General features: G+C 42.5%; 2 protein-coding genes across 2 annotated transcripts; both read right to left on the bottom strand.

The window, feature by feature from the left end:
• Window positions 1-2,126: 2,126 nt before the first annotated feature.
• Window positions 2,127-3,042, bottom strand: LOC120670623. Its single transcript, XM_039950766.1, has 3 exons — window positions 2,780-3,042; window positions 2,563-2,687; window positions 2,127-2,461 (listed from the first exon to the last, which is right to left on the bottom strand). The coding sequence occupies exons 1-3, from the start codon at window positions 3,017-3,019 to the stop codon at window positions 2,356-2,358; spliced, it is 471 nt and encodes a 156-aa protein (XP_039806700.1). The 5' UTR covers window positions 3,020-3,042; the 3' UTR covers window positions 2,127-2,355.
• Window positions 3,043-4,852: 1,810 nt separating this feature from the next.
• On the bottom strand, window positions 4,853-9,967 carry LOC120669937. Its single transcript, XM_039949855.1, has 9 exons — window positions 9,738-9,967; window positions 7,311-8,046; window positions 7,108-7,200; window positions 6,916-7,011; window positions 6,643-6,801; window positions 6,450-6,515; window positions 5,827-5,892; window positions 5,682-5,750; window positions 4,853-5,450 (listed from the first exon to the last, which is right to left on the bottom strand). The coding sequence occupies exons 2-9, from the start codon at window positions 7,941-7,943 to the stop codon at window positions 5,214-5,216; spliced, it is 1,419 nt and encodes a 472-aa protein (XP_039805789.1). The 5' UTR covers window positions 7,944-8,046; window positions 9,738-9,967; the 3' UTR covers window positions 4,853-5,213.
• Between the last annotated feature and the right edge of the window lie 736 nt (window positions 9,968-10,703).

The raw sequence follows: 10,703 nt of genomic DNA on the forward strand, positions 1-10,703 counted from the left end.
ATGATCATCGAAGCTCTATACAAATGCGCCACTTTTTTCTTGAGTGTATCCATCGTCTTGAAGATTCCATTCCTGAGAATGATTTCACGATGTATTTCGTTCATTCTAGTTATTACATATTCTATTAATTTCAGGTATAAAACAAAGGAACTCAAGTGGAAAAATAGATATAGTTGTTGGGTTTAACAGCAATGCAATACATATGCTTCCTTCCAATGTTCACTACAAGCTAACTCCACCTGTGTAACCAGCAATTTTAATATCAAAGCTGCTATTCAAAAACTGATATAAGATCAGAAAGCTGACCAAAAGTTCAGAATAAAATAATACAATGGTAAAAAGCAAAGGATCAAAATTTCTATTTTCTTGTCCCAACAAAAAAAAAACATCTACATACAATGTACCCAGGGAGAACACAATAGTTATGAACATGTGTGAAATGAAACCAATTTGACACGAAACGAGGTAGGAAAGTTAGATTATTTATAAGTACATAGTGTGAAGGGTCAAGTTCAAGGGAACACATTCGGTGGGTTAAAAATGTGCAAATTTTTCGAAACGCCAATTATAGGTAACCACAAGAGAATCATACAACAATCTGACTGCCGAAATTCAGTGGTGCTTGTGCTGTTGTGCAGGTAGTCTTAAGTCTCCGATGGCTTCGACCAGGGGTGCTTGTGCTGTTGTGCAGAATGCAGTCCATTATCATGCTGTCTGATGTCACTAGTTTCCTGAAGAAACAGGAAAACAATTTTTGTTACCCATGGCTACTCAACTCAGGACAAGCAACTGATCTGATCTCTCTTGTCTGCAAAATGATGTACAGGTCTGATGAAATAACTTCAACTGGAGGTTCGAGCACCTTTCACAGTTTGTGTACCTCTAACAGGCCCACATGTTTGCAAGGGAGGGAGACTGGTGAGATGACCCACATATCTAGGCCTGTAGTGTAACAACAACTAATGTGACTACTGACAAGTACAGTACAGCCACTTAGGTGTTGCATTGCCGATCTATCATGTGTGACTTTCTGCTTACCAATGGCCAGCCAGATCTGCTGCTGAAAACTTCATGTCATGCATGTGCTGCCCCATGGCTTCACAGCCTAACAAATTGGTAGTACTCACCGGACACCAAGCTGCCACCCTATTTAATTTATAGAAACAAATCCTTATTTGTCTCCCCTGCAAACTTCTCCCTCTGCGTCGAATCGCTCATCCCCTTCTTTTTTTTCTAGATTCTCCAAAGGTTTCGAACGTGTCATTTCTTCATGGGAGTGTACATATTTTTCCACTCAGCGATCTTCCAGTTCCAGCCGGCTTCTTTGCCGTCGTTGCCAGAGCTTTTTACCAGTGGATCCACGGCATGTGATGACTGATTGAAAGCGTGAGCTGCTGCTGTTTCGGAATGCGCGGCATTGGGAAGTCAGACGCCACGAAAGCTGGTTGTCCTAGGAACCTGCAGCCGCAGCCAACAGGTGGCTCGGGACTGCCTAGCGCCTTCTTCCCCTGGGGCAAGGCTTCCAAGATCTCTAATCCTACTGTTCGTGTGTGTGTTCATGCGGATGTTCAAGGGGTGGCTGCTAGTGACAAGTGCTTAGACTCGTCGCTAATAAAGCCCAAAAGGCCAAGAGACACTCTTCTTTAAGCTAATAATTGATGCTGGCAAGGTCTCGAAGGATGATGCGTCTGCAGGTGCCTCAACGGATGTCGACATGCACAAAGGCCCGCAACCTTGACAGCTTCTTGAGACATGAGAGAGCTGCATTAACAATGGACTGCGGTATATTGACCATTTCAAATGATTTATTTTTGTGTGTGTGTGTGCCTTCGCGCGCGTGCATTTCCATGGTTTAGCGGTGTTATTGCCGGCAGCGATGCATTGGACAAACAGGTGTTCCTCAACATGATGATCGGCAATTCTGTCGTATGTCCATGCCCTGATCATTCAGATCTCTTTTGAATTGTTTACTTTTTGTGTGCATTTCCATGGTTTAGCGATGTAGGAAGTGCACCTCTTTTGCTCTGCAACTCTCTCATCCTTGTAGGAAGTGCTTCCATCCCATAAATGTTAAGAACAGTAGTTCTGAAGAAATGCAGTGCTAATGCAGGTAAATAAATCGCCGCTTCAGAAAATGCAGGTAAATAAACCAAATTATATATGTCATAGTCTATGGTGCTAATGCAATGCCATCTCTTAAATACAAGGCTTCAAATTCAATTCCTCAGTTCCATCCCCTTTGAACTAGTGGGGGAATTGAACTGGAGGAGCCATATAAGGAACCAAGTGCTACGCCTTCGCAGTTATTCTTACACATCACTCTAGACAACTATGCTTACATGGTTAGCTTCATGTTCAGAGCTGGCTCTTCTTATCAGTCTTCAACTGGAGAGCTTCGGCGTCTTCGAAAACAGGGAGCGTCGCAAGCTGGATGAAATCAGTGAGCTGAACTCCCACAGGCCTACAATTTCACAACATAAGGACAATAGAATTTCTAATCAGACAACACCCTTTTTTCAGCCAAGTATGAAGATGCAGAATGTTCAGAATTCAGATGGTTACCATGGGAAGCAGGCCTTCTCTGGCAATCGCATCCCAAGCCTGGGGCCTTCGTCGTACCCTTCGCAGATCATCTCCCCCTTCTCATCTCTGTAGCAAACTATCCCTCTCAATTGGTCTTCAAACGCCTATCAATTTGTATAGAAAACAAATCAGAACAACTAGAGCCCCTAACTGCATGCCTGCTTGACCATGTTCTACTCCATGTGTATGTGCCTACCTTGTTGTTGTCTGTTGCAGCAGCAAAGGAGAGGTGTGATGAAGAGCTACTGCCATGAGCAGAGGTGCTGAGCCTTAAGGCTGACCCCCTTATGCCAAGCCTTGGGCTGATCATGGCCATGGTGGAAGAAGGATGGTGATACCATGAGCTCCTGATTGCCATTGGTTTCGGCTCTGCTGAGAAGAAAGGTGTTGGGACCTCCACTATGCTGAAAAGAGTGCATTTATAGGAAATGGACATGGTAGAGGAAGGTCCATCAATTTATTGCATGGCTCAATAAGGAAGGTGTTACTTATAAGTGCAATGAAAGTGTACTATTTTCGTTTAGGCCTCAGCCTTGTACGCTTAGAACAGTATTCTAAGCAGCTAGTGGTTTTTTGTCGCCGCATGCCACCTCGTTGCGTTTGGTGGGCCCCGTCCATGATCTCACAAACATTATCATCATAGTATGTTAATGCTTTGTTTTCCCTAATCGACCAGGCACCAATGACCAATCATGGTAAACAGTTGCTTGGCCATCCAATTTTGAAGGGGCAATGATCTGGGCAAAGGGTAGGGCAAACAATCCTTCTCTCTTTGAGCAACTGTGCATTTTCTTAGTCACAAACAAAGCATGTCAAACATGAAAGGTTATTTGACATAATTGGCAACAGCCCTAAATTTCCTTGGTTCATGCAGATTCACATAAAAGAGAGAGAGAGAGAGAGAGAGAGAGAGAGAGAGAGAGAGAGAGAGAGAGAGAGATGATGTTTGGTTTCAGGATGCAGCATAGGGTTGGTTAGGAGACACATCACTTTGTGGCAAATAGTTTTTCGACTGATTAGAATAGACAAGTCATTGGAACTTTGAAAATGACCTCCAATGCCCTTCTCTGATTCTTCTCCCAAATTTTGGTCCAGAACAAATTGCTTGTCCAACAGAATTTAAGTTAGATGGGGTTAAGTTTCGTCGACGAGAGTGAAATGGCTAGATCATCAGCTAAGATCTGAGGCAAGTGGTCTTATGTTGTCTATAACAACACTTACAAAGTGGCTATATGTAAGGTGGCCACGTTTGCAGAGCCATATTCACGTTGTTCAGCAAGGAACTTCGTAGTTTATCTTGAGGAAAAAAAGAAAGGCACTCACCCCTGATGACCCAAGGCACGCCTTTATCATGCTGGCTGGCTACTCATTTTCAGTCATCGGATGCTAGATGCTACACAAGCCTACAAGTAGCCGTGACACCTTCACAGGAAATAGTCTCAATGTTTCATGCCCTTGTCAGGACATGTTGGTTGACGTGTCGTGTCGTGTCATGTCAGGCTCAGTCTGTGGCCTTAAGCCCTTAACCTTTCTGGCAGGGCATCATCAACATGAACGAGTAGGAAACCGATTCATTGTTTCAGTAGGCTGATCAGTCATCAGTAGTACCTATCTGCCTTGATCACCATTCAGGCATTCAGGCATCAGTAGTACATGAGATCCGCAGTTAATTTAGCCATTCACTACCCTGCAGTCTGCAGGCGTCGATTCTGAGCATCACATGGGTTCCTCATTGCAAGTCATTCAATACTCAATAGTTAACCCAGCCAACGCCATCATTTTTCAGAAAGAAAATCAAGCAGTTGCAGCCAAAACTTTACTCCCTCCGTTCGGAAATGATCTACATATTTTGACTACAGAAAGTCATTCGAAGTAAAGTTTGACTTATTAATCACTCTTAGAATATAATGTCAATTACGAATAACTCAATGTCATCTCAAAACCTCTTTGAATACATATGTATTGACATAAATTTTATAAACTAATTATACATATAATTTAACTAATTATTAGTCAAAGTTTATAAAGTTTGACTTTCTCTAGTCAAAATATGTAGATCATTTCCGAACGGAGGGAGTACATCACATCATCTGGAACTGTCTAAAGATGGGATATGGCTACAGCTAACAAACCGAGAGTGAAAGCAGCCGGTCAAGAACTCACATCGGCGGGGAATCCACACGTGTACGATGTAGCAAAGCCTACCAGCACATTGTGGTGAGCTACACAATGTGATGGCTCCAAAGATTCATGGTAGCACATGATCACCTGCAGCAACCACCAACACTCACTTCGGATATGTCTAGCACAGATGTTAAACTGAACCTTAATAGAGATCCAGATACAAACTTTCAAAACCGCAACTATTCCCTGTCCCTAAGCACCCTGAGTCCCTGATCCTGATGCAATCCAGTAAAAAAAAAAGAAAAGCAGAAAAGGGGAAAAAATACACATCAACTGATGTGCAACAGGTTCCGAGAAGCAGATTAGTAGATTAGGCCATGAACTGGAATTTGGTCAGACTAACTTCCTATCTTTGTACTCCACGGGGTAGACTGCGTCTTCAGCAGTCAGGTTCTGTCTCCTGCAGTTGTTTCCTCATTCTGATGGGAGGAGCATGTGTCTTCACTTCACCGTTCAGGAGGGATCGCAGCAGCGGACACGCCTTTCTGGGCGGATATGGTGGAAGCGAGAGCAACTGGCATCAGGCAGAGCCCCTTATTCTGAAGATACTGCATTGCGCTGGTGATGCTTGTTTCCATCAGCTTGACCACCTCTTCCTCAAAGGCTAAGGCATCTTCTGAGTCTTGTGCGTCCAGCAGTCCTTGTGCTTTTGTCGAAGCTGACAGAGGTTGACCGTGGCAACCCTACATGAATCATGACAGTGGATGAGTGGATTGAAGTGAACCACTGGTATCTCAATGTAAAATTCAGGAAGCAATGCCACTGCAGTGCGAGTGGAACTATAGGACTGTTCACAGTAGAAGTTATTCCAGGCATTGCAATTGGACATACAAATGAAAAGATATGAAGTCTGTAGTGTCAATTATAGAACAAGAGTGCAAGCATTCATGGAAGTTGTAAGAAGGTTAGGGCACCTTAGTTTGGGATTCTGTGAGAAGGGGAAGAACTGCTCCGGCAGATCCTAGCCTACTCATGCTCAAGACCTGAAACCAAGCAAGTTCATCATATAGAAATGGAAAGACTACCAGTGCTTGTTTCAAAAACTGTTGACAACCATACCTTGACCTGAAGCTGAAGAAATTTCACATAATCAATTATTTCATCCAGCATGGATGCCTTGTCTGCCTGCTTGCATAAAAAAGATTTGTCATGTTATTTTTATTTGAACAGTTAGTTAAGCAAGGTAAATTGCCATTCTTTGGTATGATATTTAACCTAAATTATACAAGTTCAGCATCAACAGCAACATGGAGTTTGAATGAGTGGTGTTTCATTGGAATGTAACATTTAGTTCAATTCAGAAGTAGATCCGAAACTTTCCAGTGTAATATATCCAATCCAAACATGGCCTAAACATCTATATTTCTTTAAAGCTCCAACCACAGTGGACTGGACCAATGACAAAAAAAAAAGTAATGAATATTGTTGGCCACAACAGATCAAATGTTGGATCCAGTATGTTTGTAGAGTTACAAACTTAGAACTATTTACTCCAAAAAGAACCTGAAAACAATAATTGCTCGCTTCTATTGTCTTACTAGGTAGGGTTTTTTAGCACCCAGGAAAGTTGCACATCATTGTATTAAGGAAATGGTATTAGCACAATGACCAATTCTAATAACTGAAATTGTAATTGCAATCTGAAAATGCACGGCACAAGTTAAACAAAAACAAAAATGCACCTTATTGGAGTTAGGGACGAGGTCTTGCAGATTTTTCATCCTATCTGAAATTTTTTCTCTGCGAAGCTGCATTAAAATAAGAAATTGCAGTTAAAAATTTAAGCTACAGGTAGCAAGAAAAACAAACAATTCAAAAATATTAAATATCTCTTCAATTTGTCCTGAAATGGAGTGACTTCACAAAAGAACTCACCCGTTCAGCGATACTATGAGGATCAGTTGCCTGTCCACGACGAGCCCTTGCTCGTGGCTTCATGCCAACGCCATTTCCAGCTGAATTTGCTTGGTTTTGCACATCAGAAGGACGGCTAACAGGACAGTCACTTTTATTTTCATTGACCAATGAAGGCATCTAAACATTGGCAAATAGGAATCCAAAGTCAGGTACAATCTGATGAAAAGCAGCACAAAAGTAATACAGTAACTGAGGAGAATGTATTTTTTTCTAAGAGAAGGTAAAAAAAACCTGTTGAGGAATCCGAGCTCCTTTTGTTGTTGTGACTGCCATCTGGTTATGAGCAGTGAAAGCAGGGATAGGCAAATTACACATTGGATTTTGCTCCTGCAGTATGGAAGTTGAGTTACTGGTACAGGCCGAAGGAACAGTAAAATGCAGTTGCAGATATTGTTCATTAGAGGTAGTGTTTGAAAATTAAACCTGCTTTTGTGTCTTGAAACCAATGGCAGCTAGGTTTGTTTCCTGGACACTAGGAAATGAGGGAAGCCTACTACTGATAAACTCTTTGCTATCCTGTATTCGAGAGCAACTCAAAATTAACTGAATGAGATAGATAATGTAGCAGATACATATGTACATTTTTCTTTTTGAAAAGAAAAAGACATTTCTGTAGTGAGCATTACATGTAGTGATGCCAAGGCAGCATTGTCAAAAACTGAGATATTCCCGTTTGGATGGCTTGTTTTGTTCAAAATAGCATCACTCTGTGCCCCTTGGAAATCGAAAGCTTCTATGTTCACTGGTTCCATGAATGAAGGATGATTTTGGAATGTGGGACATAAGGTTGAGGCTGAAGATACAGCATTGACATCAGCGAGAAAAGCGGAAACTTCACAGCTGTTACTATCAATTGAACTGGATAAGGCATGAGGTAGTTGCTGATGAAATCTTCTCGGTGTTGAAGTGCACTGAAGCACCTGTGGGTTCACTAAATTACTCTGCAGATTGCCATTGTTCTGCAGTCGTTGAAGCTCCAGAAGATTTTCAGGAAACTTATCCCTAGATAGAATGTCACCAGGTAACAGATCAGCATGTCCAGCACCAGCATAGGTTAATCGCTCGTTTGTAAGCATAGTGGAGTCCTGCTCATGCCCACTAAATTTTAAACTGTGATCTGAACTAGCTGTCATGAAATAGCTTGAAGGTGGCATGCTTCCTTCTCCAAATGATTCCACTGAACCATCAGCCAAACTGTACCTCTCAGAGGCAGAATTGATAGGCCATGGTGAGAAGTAGGAACCAGAAGAGTAGTCCATGGTAATCAACAGAAATGCTAGTCGCAACCTCTTCCCAGAATGTTCTTTAGAAAATGGCTTCTAGAGACTTAAAAAGGATACACAGCTGACAAGCTGGTGATGCCTACATTCAAACAGAAAAAATCATTATGAAAGAAAATGTTAGATGGCCCGAATGTCTCCTTTTACGCAAAGGAAGCACATAATGATGCTAAAAGAACAGCTGTCAGCTATTCACAGATTGCATGCATGGACCAATAATGCAAAGATGTAACAAAATGTTCCTTGGGAGCTTGAAGATCTTGAAGAAACATATTATGGGAACACGCGTTGACCACTCAAGGAAGCCAATATTAAAATATGCCTGAGTAATTAAATTCTTGTGTTTACTGCATACAGTTGACAGGTGCCCCTCAAAGGCTCAAAGCCCCTCAGGTCCTCAGCACAAGTCACTGTCATGTTCATGATAGTAAAGCATAGAATTTTTCCACCGGTGGGGGTTTGAAGTTTTCAATAGTTTGGATATTTTCCATCGGACATGAAAAGTTGGGATGGACAGTCAAATCAAGCACATAGAAGGTCATTACTTGCTGGTGGCAGAACTGTTAGAAAAAGAGGAATAGATGAATACAATTACTGATGGAATTACAACGTAAAAACTTTATATACAGAACAAGCTTCTGCCCCGAGCCGTTCTTCATATAAAACAGATATTATATGACAAGTAAAAGCATAATTGAAGTTCATAGTGCCAAGTGAACACAGCTCTGTTCTGCAGTCAAGTCGACACTGATTCTCTTGGAGCAAAGCAACAAGCGACTCAGACATTCATTCATTATAACAAAACGATAATTAGGCATTATTGCCATCTATTTTGTTACTGTCTCACTGACATGGCTGAACGAATAAGAGCCTATAATTGAACCCACCAAATGACTAAGCCAACTAATGCTACCCTCAATTGCTCAAATGGTAATTCACTTCTTCTTTATACCTTTTTTTTTTGAAATGATATTCTGCTTTATACTTATACCAGTTTATTTTCTCATCAACCAGTAGTCAAAGAAAGCTAAATTGCTACAGCAATCATTTATCGCTGACACTACAGTAACACTTTAAAGACCCTGAATGTCCACCATAAAAACTCATAACTAGGCTATCAAGAAGCATTTATGCCTTCTGGTTTGTGCGAAACAGAAACGTTGTCAGCCAATAAACCGAGACATACAGACAAGAGCGGCTGATACGACGCGCTCTACAACCAAATGTAATTCCTCTCACATCTGTATGGTAAAAATCCATCACGAAACTCCCTTATTCAGAATCAGGGCCACGAAATCGCTTCTTGTTTTGCCCCCCTTTCCCTTCTACACCCTCTAGGATTTCCAGACACAAATTTAGGAGAATTTAGCAGCAAGAGCAGGTTACACGAACAAGAAGATAAAATTTTTCACTTGGGAATACAATCATCCGCATGCATCTACGAAGTTCTCAGAACAAAGAAAGCGAACCGCCGCATCAATCAATCCCGTGCGGTAGTCCATCTCCATCTGGACCATCTCTGACATTGTTGTCGCCCCTTGGCGACACAAACTAATAAACCCGGGAAGAACCGGCGATCACGGAGCCGCCACAGAGGGCACGCGCCACGGGCGACCAAAACCCCATCAAGAACAGAGCCAAGACGGCACGGACGGAAAGCATGTAGCAGGGTCCCGCACATGCAGTGAATCGCTACCGAAAGATCACGGTGGTACCCAAAGTCGAAGCGTTTTAAAAGGGGGGAAGAACCAGAGTACCAGACAGAACACTTACCAGGGAGAAGGAGATTAGGATCGCGATGACCGCGGCAGCGAAGCTGGGGGACTGCTGGAGGAGAGGATGAGGGAGCGGAGGTGACTAGAGGTTTAGGGGAGGGAAGAAGAGGAGAGGAGAGGAGGCGGCGGTTTGGGCGGAGGAGAAAAAGGAGTGGCTTTTGCGGTCTTGCTTGCCGGGGGCGGAGACTGGAAGACGCGTTGGACTGCTGAGTTTCTGACGCTGGGTGCAGCACAGCGCTAGCAGGAGGAAAGCCACGGCAGTTGGTGCCGCTGCCCTTTTTGTTCATATGCACCCCTCTTTCTGTTCATTTCTGCACGCATCCTTTTTCCTTTTTTTCTGGGCTGGATGGATGGAATGGGTTGGGAGGACTGTGCGACGTGTGTTTTTTTTCCGTGTTATCGCCTCTCATGAAATCACTTGTGGGCCGGGCTGTAAAAACAATATTTTGTAATTATGTTATTATTACAGTAAGCAGCTAATTGATTTGTTGGGTTAATTATGTTTGATGCATGGTTTTAAAGATGGTACTGATATTTCCACATTCTCTTTTGCGTATAATTAGCAAATAAGGAGATGAGTTTTTACGAAATAGACGTATTTGCGGATTCCAGCTCATATAAAAAGATAGTTGACTATATCGATTGACACGTACAGCCAGACACAAGGCGTGTACGTTTATACAGTAATATACTTATCGACACATGTACTTCACGGTGTCGGAGGTGTCAACGCTCGCACAAAACGCCACAGCATGACAAGAAAAAGAGTCCTACCATATCAAAATTTGGGCATGAACATTTAGGGACTGTGTAGCGTCCTACCACAGCCGGCGGTAAAATAGTATAGATGACACATGGCGGTGGTGTATATGCCAGATACACTCTGAAAAATAATACAGACCTTTGTTTTGATGGAAAAATAATACTGGTGTACAAAGCTCCGCTGCAAAATCGGCAAACCGGG

This window comes from Panicum virgatum, chromosome 4N, assembly GCF_016808335.1.
Source record: "Panicum virgatum strain AP13 chromosome 4N, P.virgatum_v5, whole genome shotgun sequence".
In the NCBI taxonomy this organism is placed as follows: domain Eukaryota; kingdom Viridiplantae; phylum Streptophyta; class Magnoliopsida; order Poales; family Poaceae; genus Panicum; species Panicum virgatum.

Bases quoted from the DNA above. Each gene is read 5' to 3' on its own strand.
- LOC120670623 (XM_039950766.1), bottom strand. From the start codon at position 3,019: ATGTCCATTTCCTATAAATGCACTCTTTTCAGCATAGTGGAGGTCCCA. The intron at 2,688-2,779 runs GTAGGCACATAC...ACAAATTGATAG, and splicing joins CTGCAACAGACAACAACAAG to GCGTTTGAAGACCAATTGAG. The intron at 2,462-2,562 runs GTAACCATCTGA...GTGAAATTGTAG, and splicing joins GAGAAGGCCTGCTTCCCATG to GCCTGTGGGAGTTCAGCTCA.
- LOC120669937 (XM_039949855.1), bottom strand. From the start codon at position 7,943: ATGGACTACTCTTCTGGTTCCTACTTCTCACCATGGCCTATCAATTCT. The intron at 6,516-6,642 runs GTGAGTTCTTTT...ATTTTAATGCAG, and splicing joins CTCATAGTATCGCTGAACGG to CTTCGCAGAGAAAAAATTTC. The intron at 5,751-5,826 runs GTATGGTTGTCA...GCTTGGTTTCAG, and splicing joins TTCTTCAGCTTCAGGTCAAG to GTCTTGAGCATGAGTAGGCT.